We start from the raw sequence: 18114 nt of genomic DNA on the forward strand, positions 1-18114 counted from the left end.
CTTGTTCCGTGTGGGTACCCATCCCAGGCTGGCTGCTTCTCAGTCCCCGTGTACTATGGGAACTTACTTTTTGCTCCGCAGTGAGCTGCTAGAGGGCTGTGTCCAGGTGTGATTTATTGCCCTGCACCCCTTGTGCTGTGCCCATCTGTGGATTAGATCAATAAATGTTGGTTGAATGTCCAGGTATCCCAGGCCCTTTCCCTGGGGAAGCTTTTCTAGGCCGAGGAGCTGGGATGGATAGATTCAAGCTACTTGCAGTGAGGCCTGGGCTAGGTCAGGCCCTCATGGCTGCTGGAACAGCACAGACTCACGGGTGCCCCCTCCCTGGGATTACCCCCATCTCCTGGGTCACAGTCACTGAGAGGTTGCCAGCCCCCACTCCCACAAGCAGACACACCCAGAGAGGGCCCCGAGGCCATTTCAGCACCTGTGGCAGGCAGCAGCCTTGACATCTGGCCTATTACCTGCTAAAGGGGCAGTCAGTCAGTGTGCTCTTAGCAAGAAGTTTCAGAAAAGAAAGTTGCTGCAAACTTTTGCCTAAAAGCATCTCCCCCAAAATGCATACTTGAGAAGCTCTGGCTCAGGGAAAGTAACCACAGTGTTCTAAAATATCACTGTCCCAGGGGCGCCTGGGTGGCTCAGTCAGTTGGGCATCTGCCTTTGGCTCAGGTTGTGATCTTGGGCTCCCTGCTCAGCGGGGAGTCTGCTTCTCCCTCTCTCTCCCCCTCTTCCTGCTCATGCTCTGTCATAAGTAAGTAAGTAAGTAAGTAAGTAAGTAAGTAAATAAATAATAATAAATAAATAAATAAATAAATCTTTAAACTATCACTGTTCCAGAAAGCCCTTCTCCACCCCCAGCTCGGTCAGCGGCCTCTCTGAGCTCCCATGGCCCCCTTGTCCCCTGGCTTCTGTCTCTGGGCTAGGCTACGGGCTCGGAGGGCAGCGTGTGCCACCCCTCCTCTGTGCCCCAGAGTGATCGACAGACACAGTGTGCTGGGTGAGCTGTGGACCCACACTCTGTGCCCCGCCAGCTTGTGTTTGGAAAAGTCAGGACTGGGGGGCTCCAAATCTCGAGCTCCTCCTGTCCCTGGAGTGTTGAAGGCAGGGCAGGGATTGTGGTTGAGGACAGTCATCCAATTCTCTAAGACCCAGTGCTAAGAAGGCTGGGCTCCCGGTGTGGAATGCCTGTGCCCAGTGCAGAGTGATGGGTTGGCTGGCAGCCCTTGCCCGGTGGTGCTGAGGGAGGAGGCCGGGAGGGAGGAAGGAGCTGAGAGAGGTTGGTGGAGGCTGTGAAGGGAAGGGGTGTGGAGGGCAGGCAGCCGCAGCCCCCAGCGGCTTATGCCAGGCACTCCAAGGGCTTTAGTTAAACAGGAGGCTGGAGTTCCGAGATGAATGGGTTGAGCCTTAGCAACCCAAATGAGATAGAGACCGTCTTAATGACAGCGGTGTGGGGGGGGGGAGTTAGGGACTTCCATGGGGACATCATTAAGGGAGCCTGTTATCCTGTGGGAAACACAACGTAGGCAAAATGAATTTCCGAGCAGTTATTGGAAAAATAAAACTATTTCATGTTTGTACCTCAAGGGGTTGAGACTCTTGGATCAGATCCATTATATTTAAATATTTACATGTACAAATATATGTTTGTATTTGCATAGATCTTCCTGAGAGGATATATAAAAAAAATGAACCAATTGCCTTGGGGAGTGGATTGGGGATAGGGAGGGAGCTGGGGAGGGGATGGTGAGACAGAAGGAGGGGCCTCTACTTCTCACCTATTCTTTTGTTCCTTACAATTTTCTTTCTTTTTTTTTTTTTTTTTAGCCACAGGCATGTATCATGTCTTGAACTAAAATGGGTGAGGGTTTGGACAAATTTGCTAAACGGAACTGGATGAGGTAGGTCTTCCTGTGTGTGATCTCAAGCCCTAGGCTGGGGTTGGAATGGGTTTTCTTATGGCCCCTAGTGGTAGAGGGGGCCAGCTGGTGCCCGACTCACACCCAGCAACCCTTCCTGGGCAGCAGCTGGTGGCCTGAAGTCCGCTGGCTGTGCCAGCTTTCTCACCTCACTGCCCTGCTCTATCTAGGGCACCTCCTGCGGAAGCCACTTGGCTATAGGGTCAGAACCAGCCCATTTACTGCTGGCTTCTGGTTTTTCCTGTCACCCCTAGGTCTGTGATAGAGGAAGGCCCACCAGGTGGAGTTGTCACACCCCTACCTAGAAGCAGGACCCTCAAATTATAGAACTACACCAGCCAGAGGGAACTTACAGACCAGCGTATCCAAGGCCCACATTTCATGGATAGGGAAACTGAGGCCCAGGGAGCAGTGACCCTCACAGCATCAGAACTAGAACCTAGGTCCCTGTGCCCTAGGCCAGAATTCTTTGCACCCAACAAGGGGCAGGTGGCAAGGAGAGGCCCTTCTGCTTAGGTAGTGGGCAGAGGGTAGGGGGTTTAAATGGGCTTCCTTGATTCCTGGGGGGACAATCTGCCTGTGTGCAGGGGCTGCTTGTAGGAAATAACCGTCCCGCACCTGACTCTGCCCCCTCCTTCCCTGCCCTGCTGCCTCATCTCAGGCTGTACCTCCCTTCCCTTCCTACATACCCCCCCCCCAGGGACGAATGTGAATGCTCCAGGTACCCTGGGTCTCCAGGGAATGATGACCTTCTCAGGGGTGGGTCTATGTGCCTGCATGTGCAAGTGGGCATTGACAGTCCTGCCTGCCCCACTGGGCCACAAGCTCCCAGAGGACCTAGCCCACATGTGCTCTCTACCCCTCGTGGGACAGCCAGGCGACACCTGGCACACATCCCAGGGCCACAGGTCTCTGGAAGTCAGAGCTGGCAGGCCTATAGGTACCTCACAGCTCAGGGCATGGAGGTTAAAAAGGGGTCTATGGCCAAATACATCGGGGACACACTATAATAATATGAGGACACCAGCTTCTTCTCTCAGGACTTGAGAGTCTTTCATGTGCTGATGGACACTGTGGGTCTCCACTATGAGACCAGAGGGTACTTTCATGCCAAACCTGAGATATCATAGAATCCACCACGAAGCAGACACGGCAAGCTAGAAAATGCTGGGAGTGGACTCAGTTCACATAGGGAGGCTTGACGACCAGCTAACAGGGCCCCTGCCAGTCGTACCACAGCTGTGTGCAAAGCAGAAAAATATGCCCCTTCAAGATACTTCCATATGTAGGAAAATTAACACTAATATGTTGATTTTATTAGAACAAACCTTTACTGCCACCTGCTGGAAACATCTCATAGTAAACACACAGGTCTACAACCTGGGGAAGGCACCATTCTCCCCTTTAGCTATGGCACTCTTGTCCAGTGTGTAACCTGCCCAACCATGCGTAGTGGCCTTGGGTCCAAAGTTGTGTGATCCCAGCCCACCCATCAATCCCTATCAACGTGCACCACTGTGTTCTAGGTGAGTGCTCTAAACTGACCTCTCAGGCTCAGCCCTTCTGCATTTCTTGTAGGCAGAAAGGGATGCTGGGGGCTTCAAGCCCACCTATCACCTGGCTCACAGCAGGCTCAAATGATTGACTCCTGAACATGTTCTGTGAATGCTTATGCATTAATGTTGCTGATTGGGGAGCAGGGATTGGGATCCAGATCCATCACAGACTCTAACTTGCTGTGTGACCGAGTCCTATCTCTCTCTGGGCCAGCTTTCCCTTCTGTAAAATGAAGCAGTAGAGCTCGATCCTTTCCAGGAGCTCAGAGAGCTCTGACGGTGACCACCCGATCCCAAACCCATGGAACTTTGAGAAAAGCAAAGTGGGTCATTCCACTCGCTGCCAGATAGTTAAGAAGACACCATGAATACAACTGCAATTTTTTTATTAGACTAGGAAATATAATTTATTTTGTAAAAATTAATTTTGTTACAATAGGAATGCTAAACTTTATTTACAGGTTGAAGTTTACAGAACAAACGGCGGTGGGATCGGGCCATCCCTGCAGCCCTACATCCCCGGGACACGTAACCATGTCCATGGCCCAGGCAGGGGGTCCAGCCCTTTGCCCCCAGGAGAGCTGCTCCCTGCACCCAAACTCCTGGTCACCTTCCCTCAGGGGGCATACTAAGGGACCTGACTCAGCTGCCTGGTTGCTGGGGAAAAGGGGACCAGAGGGTCCTGGAGCACCCAGGAGCTGGAGAGCCCCCCCCCCCAACGCCCTCAGGAGGACCCCTGGCCCGGAGCTCTGGAGCCCAGCTCACTGCAAGAGAAGGCAGAGGGGGAGGCACGTAGAGGATACGCAGATGGACCCTGTGGACTCAGAGAGGTCACATGCTCACACCTAGGTGGGGACATGTTCCTGGATGGACACCCTGATGTGCCTGCAGACAAAAGCACACGCACAAGGGCACACCCATGCATGCACGTGCAGACACGCCCCAGAGATGAGAGACACATAAACACCTACGCGAGGCCCCTGCAAGCCCTGCGGGGGGTGGGGGTGGGGCCCTGGTCTGCCCCTTGTGGGGTCCGTGGGCCACGTAGGGAGGCCTCTAAGGTCTACAGAGGAGGAGAAATCCTGATCCTACCCTAAGGCGGGCCGTGTGGGATAACAGCCACAGCAGCCTCAGCAGAGGGTTGATTGGATGGAGCCCAGCCAACCCTTTCCAGGCGTTTCTTATAAAGCCAGGCAGTTCGAACCCTCCCAGGAGGCTCCAGCCTATCGGTTCTGTGCCCCAGGCCCCGGTACACAATTTCTGAGAATCAGCTAAGAAATGGCACGTGAGCAGCTGGCCTGGCCTCATCCACCAGGGGCTCCCCTCCTGGGTGCTGAGCAAGCCGGGCAGAGAGGAGGGGCATGGCGGACCATGGCCAACCTCCCCCCACCAGCAACCTACAGTGGCCACGTGTCAGGACCCAAAGGGAGTCAGACGGTAGCTGCAGGTGTAAAGAGGAAGTGAGGCCCAGAGAAGGCAGTCCTATGCCTGGGGTCACGCAGCAGGCTAATGGCACAGCTGGGGCTGGAATGTGCTGGTCTTTGGACCCCGGGCTGCCCGTGGGCACTGTAGGGACTGACAGGAAGGGTGCAGCGGCACTGCTTAGGCTGCTCCCATGGCCGTGTTGCCACACAGGCTTGCACAGCGCAGGCTTGGAGTCATCAGGGACGCTGAGCCCACGGCGGTGGGCACCTCTGGCAGGAAGGTTCGCTGCCTTTGAGGCAACACCACAAAGGCACTGGAGTGAAGAGCTGTTGCTGCCCAGCCCCGAATGCAGGCCTGGCCCCTTCAGCGACCCTATACAAAAACTCCTCTCTCGAACCCAGCCAGCCTGTCTGCCCGTGGCTGACCTACCCCCTGGGAGGGTAGGTAGGTGGTTGAGAATCCCCATAAGCCCCAGAGTCCATGGCAGGGACACCAAATGGGACTGGAGCCCCCAGATCTGCTTTCCTCCCAGGAGACTAGACTTTGAAAGGCCAGGATATGCCCAGGCTGGTCCCAGCAGCTGCTCACGGACAAGCTGGGCAAGCCCTGGGGTCAGTGCCCGCCCAGAGCTGTCTGGGGGGCGGGGGGCTGGCACTGCTTTGCCCTGGGTGCCAAAGAGGAGCAAGAGGCCTGTGATGAGGCTCTGTGCCAGTTCTAAGAGCCTGGTCGCAGCCACTGTTAGCTGGTCAACAAGGGACCTTGATTTGATGGCCCCTTGGACATCCTGGAGCAGGCTGGTGAGGGGGTACTGGCCCCTCCCCTCTGGCAGCCCTGCCTGTTCACAGCTCACTTCAAGACCTACCAGACTGCAGAAGGAGGCCGAGACCCGGGCTGAGCGAGGTGCCAGTGGGGGTCAGAGCTGGAAGACAGCCCTCCCCAGGTGTGCATCCACTGGGGTGGGCGTGTGGAACAACGCAGCCAGGCCACCTACCTCCCGGCCTCCCGGCCCGCAGGGCTGACTGCTGACACGGCCTTCAAAGCCACACTGGGGCCCAGAAGCTCAGGCTTCTGCTGTTAGAGGCCTTCTCATCCATCCCTTCTGTCTTATGGATGAACCTCCCCAGCCAACTGAGGCTGGGGAGGAACAGTTTCTGGATTCCTGGGCATTAACAGAACGCCAATGTGCTCCAGCTCACCTAGCCTTGGGGTGCCGGGCAGATGGGTGACCTGGCTGGTCCCACCCTGGGGTGAGGGAGAGAAGTGTCCCCAGGAGACTCTCATCATCCCTCCCCTTTACCATCGGCTTCTTTCTCTGCTTGGGGCCCCACCTCTGGGCCCTGTCCCCTTCTCCGGGAGCCCCCAGAGGGGAACACTGGAGACCCTGTCCCTGGCTCACAGCTAGCACGGCCTGCCCACACTTTCTACCCCAGGGCCTTGTAATCTGCACTCCCCAGGGTCCCAGGGAGCCTGTGGGGCACCTGCCTGGGGAGGTGGGAGGACGGGATGACCCCACCCCACTCCAGACCTCAGGGCTCCTTGGCTTTACAGATTCGGCATCTGCTTAAGATTTTAGAGGGAAACGTGGTACCATGGCTAAAACCCCATCTGACCCTGTACAACTGGGGAAACTGAGGCCTTTTAGGAATTAGTCTAAGACGGAATCATTAGCAGCAAGGTGTTCCCTGTTCTGTCTCTCTCTCTCCCTGATAATCTCTCTCTCTCTCTCTCTCTCTCTCTCTCACACACACACACACACACACACACACACACACACACACACTCACACACACTCACACGCTCACTCCTGGCCAGAACCGTGAGCAAGCCTGCACTCACCCGCACTCAAGAAAAGAGTTTTCTATTTTTTTTGTGTTGTTTTTTTCATTTTCTTTTTTTTTTCTTAAAAAGGACTTATCCAAATATTTGGATAATAAATCATGTGCGTTTCCTAAGAAACTGGGTTTTTCTTTTCCCTTGTGGTTTTGGCGTTGCTCTTTTTTTCTTCTTGGAGCCTAACTAGCGGCCTGAAGTGTCTTTCTTCCTTTCCTTTTCCTTTTTGCTTTGGACAGGAGAAAGCAGTTCGTCTGAATTGTACTTGACTCTTCAAAGAGGAAAACGGTGTGAAAGGGGAAGGGGGCTCAGGGCGGGGTGGTGGCGGGGAGGGAGACACCAGGAACCGAGGAAGAAACTGGAAGGACGCAACTATGACAAAGGTAACCCAGAACTCCCAGGGTGGAGGCGGCCTGGTGGGGTGGCAGGAGTGGGGAGGGCTCCTGCTCCCACCCACCCAGCTGCCTCCAGAGGCCTCATGGTGGTTCCCGCGTGGAGATCTGAGGGCACGAGGGACAGCAGGGGGTGGAGAAGGAGCACTGGCTCCTCCAGACAACAACGGAGTACATGGATTTGCTAAGGCTGGTCACGGTCTGGGAGTGGGGCGAGGTGGGGAGGAGGGAGCAACTCCGGCTCTGAGCTCTGGGGGGTAGTGGAGGCTGCTCCACCTCTCAGGAGGCTGCCCGGGGCCTCCTTGCACCCGCCTCCTGCCCACCCTCCCAGCCCACGGTTCTGGTTCCGGGGCAGCTCAGCAGTCCCCGTCAGTGGCCATGGCCACCAGCATCTCACTCTTGCCCATGTCCTCCAAGGCACTCGCCAGGCTGTTGAGGTCCCCGTCGTCCTGCTGCAGAGCTTCCCAGAGGTCCAGGATGACACCCGTGGGGCTCGCTTTGGTGGCAAAGTAGTTCAGGTACCTGGCGGAGGGAAGGAGGAGGCCATTGGGCTCCCCAAATACCCAGCACCTCCAGGGAGCTTGGGAAATGGAGAGAGCACCGGGGTAGGTGGGAAGGCTCCCATAACCCTAGCCCCTCTGTTGGGGGGCTGTGTGGCCCTGGGCAAGCCACTGCTCCTCTCGGAGCCTTGGCCTCCTCATCTTTAAGATGGAAACAGTCTTGCTCATCACCGTCCGTCATCACCGTTAGCACTACCATTGAAAGACACCGCTGGCCCTGGGAGAGACTGTCGGAACCTAGCATTGCATTCGCTCCTCCTCCCACATCGTTCCCTGCTGGGTCTTGCCCCCCACGCTCTCCTGAGAGCAGGAACAAAGCCTTAGACTCTTTGTGAAGCCCATCCATTTCCAGTAAGGGGTCTTGCATGTGGCATCTGCTCAACGCAGGTGTATCAAAGGGTTTCTCAGAAAGTATAATGTAGTAATAAGGACTATCATTGCCATTATATTTATCCAGCATTTTAAGTTCTCCAAAAGGGCTTTGACACCAAAATATATACCCTGTCACTTGGCAAACATTTGCAGAACACCTGCTCTGTCCCGGGCATGGGGGCGCAGATGGTGATCACCTGGTTTCACCCGATCCCCACAGGCCAGCACTCTGAGCACAGCACTCCTCAAAGAATGGCCTTCTCAGATTGAGCACACCCACGCCTGAGCTCCCGATCTACCCCAGATGGAGGGATCTGATCCTGGACTGCCGGGCTGCCTGCCCCACCTGCCCCTTGGGGACCCAGGGAGGCTGGGATGGGGCGGGCCTGGCCTGACACCCACCGGTCCATGGAGAGCTTCTGCGCCAAGAGCCGCCAGTCATTGCCCCGCGAGTTAGGGGCATCCAGGCTGTTGCATATCTTCTGGCGGATGGACAGTGGAATCTTGAAGGCATAGGGTCCCAGCTGGGTGGTGACTGTGCTGCCAGGGGCAGAGCAGAAGGTGTCCAGGGAGCCGGCAGGCGTCTGGAAGGGGAGGGGGCAAGGTCTGAGGGGGGCCGAGGGCTCCCCCACATGCATAGTACTGGCATCTGCCTCTCAACCTTCCTGCCCTGGGTCTGTGCAATCACAGAGGTTCTGGTCACTCCCCACATCCTGGGCAGGCTCCAGCTGCTCAGTCAAAGGCCTCCTCCCCTGGAAGGTTAGCTTCCAAGGGCCGGGGCTGCATGCCCAACTCACAGCCCTCGGGGCATTCCATGCTCATGCACTGTCCCAGGCTAATGCTGATGCAATCTCGCGATTACAAAGCCACAAGGAGCCTCAGCCATGGTCTAATCCACACAGACCCACTTTTACATGTGTGGAAATGAAGTCTAGAAAGAGGAAGTGACTTGCCCACGTCACATGCCAAGTTAGGGGCAGAGCTGCGTCTAGGCCCATAGCCAGCGCTCTTTACGCTGCACTGCAAGGAGGTACTAGCACTGTTGTCCTGGGTGGACTGGGTTTTGTTAAACCTCAATCTGGATTTATAGGGAGGGGAGAACCATAGGCGTGAGCCAAGTGCTGACCTGATCCCAGGTCGGCGGTATCTGTCCTCCCTAAAACCTACTTTCTGACTCAGTGAAGTAATCTATGTTGCCTGGCACAGGCCAAGCACAGCACCGGGCACTCAGTAAGTGGTAGCTCTTAGCAGAACATGCCCAGGTCCCAGCTCAGACTTGGGAGGTGAAGGGGACAGAGCTTTATGGGAGACAGCATTCCCACCCAGCCGGGGGAGGGGGGCACGGGGCTCTGAATGCTCCAACCCCTGGCCCCACAGAGTTGGTGTCCTCTGGCCTCACCTCTGCCAGAGTGGTGTGCAGCTGGAAGATCTGGCCCTCCCCTTCCACCTGCCGCACACAGATCTTGCAGGTGAGCTCTGTGGAGGCCAGGCTGTGCCTCTCCAGGGTGAAAGTACAGTGCAGGGCCTTCTGGCTGCCGCTCCAGATGTGATAGAAGGGGATCTCCTGTGGGAGGGGCGGCAGGGTAAAGGATAGGAGGCTAGCCTGCCCTGCCCTCAGGGAACGGAGGCAGAGGTGGGAAAGAGGCCAGCCTCAGGGAGTGCTGGGCCCTCTCAGGGGGCAGTGTGGGCCTCTCCAAGGGCCCTTCAGCTGAGAGAGGGGGAGCATATGGGGGAGAAGGCACAAGCCTGGATACATGCATGTGTGTGTGTGTGCATGTGTGTGCACATGTGCAGGTATGTCTGGGCTGGAAGCCTCATTGTTGTGTAGATTGGTGTGGGCACAGGGATGTGACCATCCAAGATTGCTCTGGACAGTCTGCCGGGCACAAACACTCTTAGAGGTGGTAAGGCCTCTTTGAAGATGATGTGTATAGACACTGGCATGTAGGAGTGTGTGACGGGGTGGAGGGGAGCCTGGCTGCCAGTGGCACCGAACTTGGGGATGTGCCTAAGGATGACTGGGAGCCTGGAGAGTGGTGTGGGAGGGAGGCAGAGACTCGGGGAGTGAGGGGCAAGGCTAGAGGAAGGAGGCTGCGCCAAGGCTTGGGGGTGGAAGTAGACTTCTCTGGGCAGCCCCTCAAATGCTCCTCCTCCCCAGGTTCCTTCTCCCACAATTCCTTTGGCTCAGCCCTCACCTGATACTTGGCCAGCAGCTTGCTTCTCCAGTGGGCGTGGGGGATGTCATGTAGAGAGAGGCGCAGGTTGTGGTAACTGTCTTTAAACAGCAGGGGTTTGGGCTCCTCCACTAGATAGCCTCCCAGGGTCCGCTCCAGCTCTAGCACCTCCTGTGGGCCAGGAGGCAACGGGAAGGGGGAGCCCATCATACTTGGCCAATGGGTTCTTCCTGCTGCAAGTTTGGGGTCTGGGGACACACGCGGGCAAGGGAGCCAGGCTGTGATACTGAGCGCAGGCACCCAACTGAGCACAGGGCTGGGCATCTGCTAAGGGCTCAGAGAAGACATACTGTGTGAATAGATGGATGGATGGACAGATAATGGGACAGATGGATAGATGACTGGATTTACAGATGACTGGACAGATAGGTGGACAAATGGATGGATGGGTAGATGATAAATGGATGGATAGATACAGACAGACGGGTGTACAGATGGATATACAAATGGATGGGTATATAAATAGAAAGACGGAAGGAAAGACAAATGGATGGTTGGTGATGGCTGAGGCAAAGACAGAGGCATTGCCGAGTGAGTGAGTATACAGCTAGACTGGCAGCAGGCGGGATGGATGATGGATGGACAGACATATGGATGGACAGACAAATGGGGACTGAAGAGATAAGGAATGCCATCAAGCCAAAATGTGGCAGCTTTCCTCCAGACCTCCCTTCCATTCTCTGACCAAAGAGGGACACTGGCCCTGCCCCTGTACTGAGAGACGGAGACCGCAAGAGCATTGCTCAGAGCCTCCAGCCCATTCTGGGCCTTCTGGAATTTCAGGCCAGCCTGGCCCAGCAGAAGACACTTCGCTCTCCTTTGAGCCCTTTACACTTTGTGCTGCCTCAGTACGCAGCTTGTAGTCTGGGACAAGTCACATGAGCCTGGGAGATAGCAGCTAGCGGAGACCACAGACTGTGGAGCTACAGAAAGGGCCTGGAAGCTTCGCAGAGCAGTGGATGGAAGGAGGAGAAGGTTTACACGGGGCCAAGGGGCGGTGTTTTTCCAGTGTTAGGATGAGCCTGAGGTCCTAGGAACTCAGGGGTGGTGGGGGCTGGGGAGGTAATGGACAGGGCCTCGGAGGCTGACGGGAGACAGGGTGGTACTAACACACCTGCCACTTCAGGCTCTACATGCTCAAATCCGACCCCTTCACCTTTCTGCCCTCCCTGCTCCAAACCACTCGCCCCTGCTGCAACCTCCTTTGGCCTATAGTGGGAACCTGGTGGTCAGCCCTGGCACCTCCCCTCTCCCCCTCCTCCAATAGGTCGCTGGCCCTGTCCATTTTACTCATACAGTAGCCACCCCTGTCCTTGATGCTGTCACTGCCTGCTGTCCAGGGTCCAGATGCAACTTCCCAACTGGCCTCTCTGCCTCTTGTCTACCCATTCCCACAACACAGCTCAGGGGCTTTCAAAACAGCACCTGCCCCTGCCCACCGGATAGATCTCAAATTCCTGAACTCGGCTCCCGGGTCTGCTGGGGAGCTGAGCCCGGCCCATCTCTCCCCCTCACTCACGCATGCACAGCCCCTGCATGCTTTGGCCACACTGGAACGACACGCCGGCCTTCGGGTTAGCTGCTCTGCAGGCTGGGATGCCCTTTGCCCTGCTCCGCCTGGCACCCTCGTTGGCTTTCAGGGCATAGGTCTAAGGCTAACTGTGCTGTGAAGCCTTCCCAGACCTCCTCCTCCCAGCCCCCTGTCAGTGGGCCCCCTGTTTCCTCGTCTTTAGCCTGGGGCTTGGTGAGGGCAGAGCTGTGCCTGATTCATCTCTGTGTCTCGAGGGTCTGATGCCATTTCAGTGTTTGAGCGATGAATGAACGATGAATGAGGCTGACGATGGTAGAGGGGTGCCAGGATTCTGGGGTGGGAGATCCCGAAGGTTCCAGACAGCTGGTCAGCCAGGGGCGCCAGCGCTGGGTGGTGCCTATGGCCCGGCCTTACCTTCAAGGCCACAGGGGTGTCCTCCAGGCAGTAGACTCTGAGGCTGTACTCTAGGGAGGTGCAGAGGGCAGGGGCAAAGATGGCCAGCTGGAGCCGCTTCACTGCTGAGCGGGAATAGGATTCACCGGTGAACACGTAGGTGCCCAGCTGGTCCAACAGGATGTGGCACGACCTGGCCTCTAGCTGGCAGTAGCAGGGGGTGTTCAGGGTTTCCTCGTCCAGAGTCACCACCTCCTGCAGGGTGACGGCGGGGGTGAGGCACGCGGGTCACAAGGCCGTGGAGAGGTCCACCCAGGTTGGGCCTTCTTTCCATTTCTGAGGCCTCCCAGAGCAGGTTGGGATGGTGGCCCCGGCCCCCCAGTCTTGGCTCCTCACCTCCCAGTGGCCCTGGTGGGCCTGGGTCTTGAGCTGGAAGATCCAGTCACCGGCACTGACTTCAGCACAGTGGGGTACCGTGAGGATGACGGGGCGGCACAGCAGGAGGCCCGTGGGCCCACAGGTCACCGAGGGGCTCAGGACTGTCTGGGTCCCTTCTGAAAGCGGGCTGGGGAGACAGCAGAGGGCAGGAGGGAGGCAGTGAGGCGAGGCGGGGAGCTCAGCAAGGGCTGGGGCTGGTGCGGGGCTCCCACCTCTGCCCTGGCTCCTGCGTGGCCGAAGGCAGGTCTCCAGCCCTGGGCTCCCAGAGGTCAGGGGTTAAGGAGAAGCACAAGGATGGCACGGGCCTCAAGATTGTTCTCAGATTTCTGCTGTTTCGCTGCCACGTTCTCGCAGCCGTATCTCTGTTCGCATTTTCAAAGGTTCTGTACTCCTGGGATGTTTCTGACAAGGGTTGCTAACTGCCCTCTGGAAAGCTGCTACCCGTCTAGCCTTCCACGGGCACGTCATGGGAGGGCCGAGTTCCCACGTTTTTGTCAATAGGAAGGTTTTATCATTTGAAAACAAATCTGTAAATTCAAGAAGCAAAAAACTCCTCATATCTTCTGGCTGTTTGAATGACTATTTCTTTGACTACAAATTAGGCTGAGTGTTTTTTCACAATCTATCGGCCTGTGTGTATGGGTGTGTGTGCGTGTGAGGGTGGCTGCATCAGAGACTATGTGTGAATCGCTTGTTCACATCCTCCATTTTTGTAATGAAACGTTCAATTTTTCTTACTGGTCTCTAAAGCCTCTTTACATAGTAAGGATATTAACCTCTTGTCATAAAGTAGCTACTTGGTCAATTGCCTTTCAGTTTTATGATTTGTTGTGCTCGTTTTGTACAGTTTATATGTGGACATAGTAAGGTCTGTCTGCGTCTTCCTTGAAGGACCCCCTCTGGCCTTAGGATCAGGTGCAGAGTGGGGGATGGTGATATCTGAACCCAGGGTGGACGGGCAGCAGGGAGAGGAAGGGGTGGAGGGCAGCCCACACCAGAACCGGGGTCTCTCTACTCACAGGGTGTTTTCTGCTTTGTTGATAAGGAGGTACATCTCGTAGAACTTGCCCTGGGGGATGGCTCCATTGGGCACCAGCAGGCTGACCCCTAGGGGGAGAAGAGGTCAGCAGGGAGGAGCTGGAGGGAGTCTAAGAGCTTAGAATAGGGGGCAGCTGGGGAGCATGGGGTGGCTCCTAGCTTGGGACAGTGTGGGGACAAAGACACCTCCTAAAATCTGGGTGGTCAACAAACAGCAAGGGCTGGGGAGAGAAGCTCTGGGGAGTAGGTACAAGGACAGCCCAGTCACTGACAGCAGGAGGTTTGTCTGGTAACACAGGGGGGCCGCTGGCACTGTGAAGGGGTATGGAGATGGGGCAAAGACTCAAAGTTGGAAGGTCCCAGTGCCAGTTGTAGCCTTAAATCAGTGTGACTCTGGGAAACGATCAACTGATGGCTTTGCAACCCGAGATGGGCAGCCTTGCCTTCCCAGCAGTGCTCTGTGGGTCTGCTGAATTTCAAAGAGGTACTCTCTCCCACTTAACAGATGAGGTTTACTGGGAGGCTGGCCCAGAGTTCCCTTGCCTTGGAGAGGCAGAGAAAGGCCTAGACCCTAAGACTTCTATTTTATAGTCCCTTCTTCCTCCTGGGCCCTGTATTCTCCATCTGAGAAATGGGATCAGGGAAGTCCTATCTTCTGCTGGTGGAGGGGGTGCTGGGATGCCCAGAAGGACATGCTGAGGCCACGCTGACAGGCCAGCAGAGCGGGAGCCCACCTGTGCCGGGGATGCTGAGTCTCCCACCCAGGCAGCCAAAAGTGCCGCTGACGCTGCTCCCCGGGTCACGGGGCAGGCCCAGGAGCTGCTGGGAGCCGAGGCTGGCACTGCGCAGGTGCAGCAAGTGGGCATCCCGGGCGAAATCGCCAGAGTACGTGCCAGGCGGCAGGACCCCCAGCAGGTCGGCCCCATCTGGCAGGCCTGGCCCAGATCCGGTGGTGCCGGAGTTGTAGACCTTGATCTTGAGACTGGGCAGGGGGTCCAGCAGGGGGGAGTTGGTCATGGGGATCTTGTCCGCGGAGTCCTGCAGGGCATACACGGGCCCGCGGTAGATGCCAGCACTGGCCGTGAGGTCCGGAGGCACAGACGGGTGCAGGAGCTGTGGGTTGTCTGCAGGGGTTGGGGCTATGGTTAGACCCAGCTGTGCCTCGCTGGCCCACTCCTGTCCTCTGCTCCCACCGGGGACCCTTCTGTTGCAAAATCCCACCCAAATGTTCAGCTGCTAAAGGCTCAGTTACCATCACCGCAGGAAACTTTGGGGACTCGCTACCCGGCTACCCCTTCCCTTCTCTGGGTCTGTTTGACCTACACTCATGCAGTCATCTGTGGAGCAAAGTCTAGAAAAACCTCGGAAGGGAGCAGGAACCCGCGCTCCAGTCTGGCTGCTCTGGCCGGCTGCCGTGCCCCTCTGGGTGCCCCTGCCTGCATCCATCACCCCAGGTATTCCCAGGACCTTACTGGGCCTCGCGGTCTTGAAGTTGACGGGGTGGAAGCCGCCAGTGAGGGCGGCGGACGAGTCGGTGATGTCCGTGTCGAAGTCCCGGCAGTTGCGGCGGTACACCACCACCCCCACCACCATGAGGACGCCCACGACGACGAAGATGGACACCACGAGGCCCGCGTACAGAGCCACATCCCCCGAGGCCTCCAGCACTGTGGGCACAGGAGGGCTGTGTGAGGGGCAGGGGCAGAGACCTGGGGCAGAGAGACCTGGGGCAGAGACCCAAGTCTGGGGGCAGATACACAAATCCCAGGGTAGAGACTCATATCTCGGTGCAGAGACCCAGGTTCCAAGGCAGAGACCCAAGGTGGGGGCAGAGACTCAGGTCCTGGGGTAGAGGCCCAAGTCTGGGGGCAGAGACTCAGATCCCAGGGCAGAGACCCAGGTCCCCAGATAGAGATCCTAGTCTGGGGACAGAGACCCAGGTCCTGGGGCAGACCTGCACTATGCTAGCTCCTGGTCTGAGCCCTGCCACAACTGGCTGGGACCTCAGACAAGCCTGAACTGCTCTGTGCATCAGTCTCTACAAGTAAAAGGGTCTCAAATCCCCTGTCCTGCTTCCCTCTCGGCGCAGGAGGAGAGGCAAAACGACTCGTGGTCAGTCCCAACAGTGAATTCATTGCTCACTGCTGAGAAAGAGACAAGGGCTGCGGCTCAGTTTGTCCTGTCCCAGCCAGGATCTAAGCTCAGGGCCCCATCGCAGCCTGCAGCACATCCCAGGGCCCGAGGTCCCTGCTCCCAGGACTCTCTGCAAGTGGCCATCCTGAGCTCAACTCGCATCCTATGCTGAGGGTGGGGGGTGGAGATAGAGGGGGAGCAGGAGGAGAGAATGAGATGCAGGCGATGGGGTGGAGAGAAGGTGAACAGGTGGGGGGAGGAAGGGGCTCAGGGAGGCCACCCACCGCTACATGTCCCTCCCCCCGGCAGGCTGCTACACAGCTGCAAAGAGCTCTACAGGAGCCAGGCAGGAACGAGTCATGGTCACCAGGCAGCGTCCACTGCGGCGCCATCCAACCGCACTTTCTGCAATGATGCACGTTCTATGTCTGTGTGGTTCCATGACAGCCACCAGCCGCATGTGGCTCATGAACAACTAAAGTGTGGCCAGAGGCACTGAGGAACTAGTCTTCACAAGCGTATTTAATTTTAACTGACTTAACTAGAAGTCGAAAGAGCCACAGGTGGCCAGCGGCCACCACGCTGGACAGCCCACGGCCAGAGCCAAGATGTCTGCTCTTCCCTCTTGCTTGTTTTGGGAGCTCCAGGAAGCAAATTCCAGTCTCCCCTCCTGCTTTCCTTGCCTGGACCCTCCCAAGCCCACCTCCCTGGTGACTGCCCATTTTTGTCACCTTCTCGGGCCCCATCTCTCCCCAGAGGCCCTCATTCTTGTGCTCCCCAGAGGATCCCAGCACCCAGGGGGAGGGGTGGGGGGCTGCCACAGGAGGCCCTCGGGGCTTGGCTCTGCCTCCTGATGGTCTCCCTGACGACTGGGGGAGTCACCAGCCCACCCCCCAACCCCCGCTCTGTGAGCTGGGCCCAGGGCCTCACTGCTTGATTTTTATGATTCTGAATTATTTGGAAATTATGGTTTCATTACCACAGGTCAACCTGCCTAAGCAGCTTTACTGCTCTGGTGCTGCTACGGCACAGCCTGGGGGAGTCGGTGGACCAGTCCCTTGGGGCTGACGCTGGGCCGTGGGTTTCCTGGAGAACCTAACCTAGTCCTACTGTTGGGGGTATAGTAAGGGGCACCGGGATGGTGGGCGTGGGCCTGTGTGCTGGCTCTGTCTCAGAGAGGAAGGCTGAGGGCACAAGGCTAAGAGCACCAGCTTTGGCCATATAACTATTTAGGTTCAAATTGGCTGGATCCTTGAGTTAAGTCCCCTCCTCACTCTGAGACTCAGCTTCTCCTATAATGGGAGGGTCAGGATGGTGCTCTTCCTGTCAGCTGCGGGCCCGCCAGTCTGCGCGGGATGGAGGCCGTGACGTGTGCGGTACTGGGGGCCGGGGACCCCATGGAGGGCTGGTGAAGGGGCACCTTCAAGTCTCCCTGTCCCCCACCCTGCCCTGCACCCCACACCCTGGAAAAGCCAGTCAAGGAGAACCAAGGATCCCCAGAGGAAAGAGGACAGCCATGAAATGGGACTTACGGTGGCTTTTGGGGTCACTTAGAGTTTTCTTATCTGTCGAGGGAAATAAAGGGAAAGACAATGACATGGGTGGCAGAGAAAGGATGGTGAAGGTGACAAGAAACGTGCAGATGAGATGATGCATGGGGCGGGTGGGCAGAGGCCCCAGGGGCTACTCTACTGCAGCCAGCACCTGAGGCTTGGGGCTGGCTGGGGGCAGGGGTTTCCTCATCCGGTTCGAGCCCCCACCCCGGGGCCCGCTGTCCCAAGGACTCACTCTGCACGCACAGCCCGTCCGTGCAGTTCTTGGAGTCGAGCAGGGTCCCGCTGCAGTCTCGGCCTCCGTTCTGGGGTGGGGGCGCCATGCACTCGCGGCTGCGCCAGTGGGCACACTCGGTGCTGCAGGCTGACCACTTGCTCCACTCTGTCCACGCTCCATCGACTGTAGGAGCACCGCACCCAGCACGTGGGAACACAGGCACGCACCGTTAAGTGTGCAGAGCACAGCAGTGCACACACCCCCACGCACCCACGCACGCACGATGGCAGGAGAGGAACCCACGACACACAAGCCACGTGGAGACACCCACCCCCAGCCACACAGCCCTGTGCCAGGACAGTCAGGGCACCAAGGGGGCATACACAACACAGATACACAACTAAGGTCACTCATACAGCTAGAGCCAGTGCACTCACACAGACTCAAACCCAGGGCAAACACACCACGTTGTTCACATAAAACCAGAAGAGATGGGACAAAACCAGACATTCAAGGACCCACAGAC

The 18114-nt window shown here is 57.1% G+C and overlaps 1 protein-coding gene across 2 annotated transcripts in view; it reads right to left on the reverse strand.

Annotated features, from left to right (window-relative positions):
* Nucleotides 1-3841: 3841 nt before the first annotated feature.
* Nucleotides 3842-18114, reverse strand: part of UNC5B (unc-5 netrin receptor B) — an 80870-nt gene continuing 66597 nt past the window's right edge. The window contains exons 7-17 of one of the 2 annotated variants that reach the window (XM_055325388.1): nt 17607-17771; nt 17351-17383; nt 15158-15352; nt 14420-14809; nt 13667-13754; nt 12606-12774; nt 12231-12464; nt 10247-10396; nt 9451-9615; nt 8454-8635; nt 3842-7641 (exon numbers count right to left, since the gene is read on the reverse strand). In XM_055325388.1, the coding sequence (XP_055181363.1) occupies nt 7476-7641; nt 8454-8635; nt 9451-9615; nt 10247-10396; nt 12231-12464; nt 12606-12774; nt 13667-13754; nt 14420-14809; nt 15158-15352; nt 17351-17383; nt 17607-17771 (1937 nt within the window). In that variant the 3' untranslated portion in view covers nt 3842-7475. The remainder of the gene's footprint in view (nt 7642-8453; nt 8636-9450; nt 9616-10246; nt 10397-12230; nt 12465-12605; nt 12775-13666; nt 13755-14419; nt 14810-15157; nt 15353-17350; nt 17384-17606; nt 17772-18114) is intronic. The other variant, XM_055325389.1, reaches the window with a different exon arrangement.

The sequence above is a fragment of the Nyctereutes procyonoides genome, unplaced genomic scaffold (assembly GCF_905146905.1).
Source record: "Nyctereutes procyonoides isolate TBG_1078 unplaced genomic scaffold, NYPRO_anot_genome, whole genome shotgun sequence".
Lineage (NCBI taxonomy): Eukaryota > Metazoa > Chordata > Mammalia > Carnivora > Canidae > Nyctereutes > Nyctereutes procyonoides.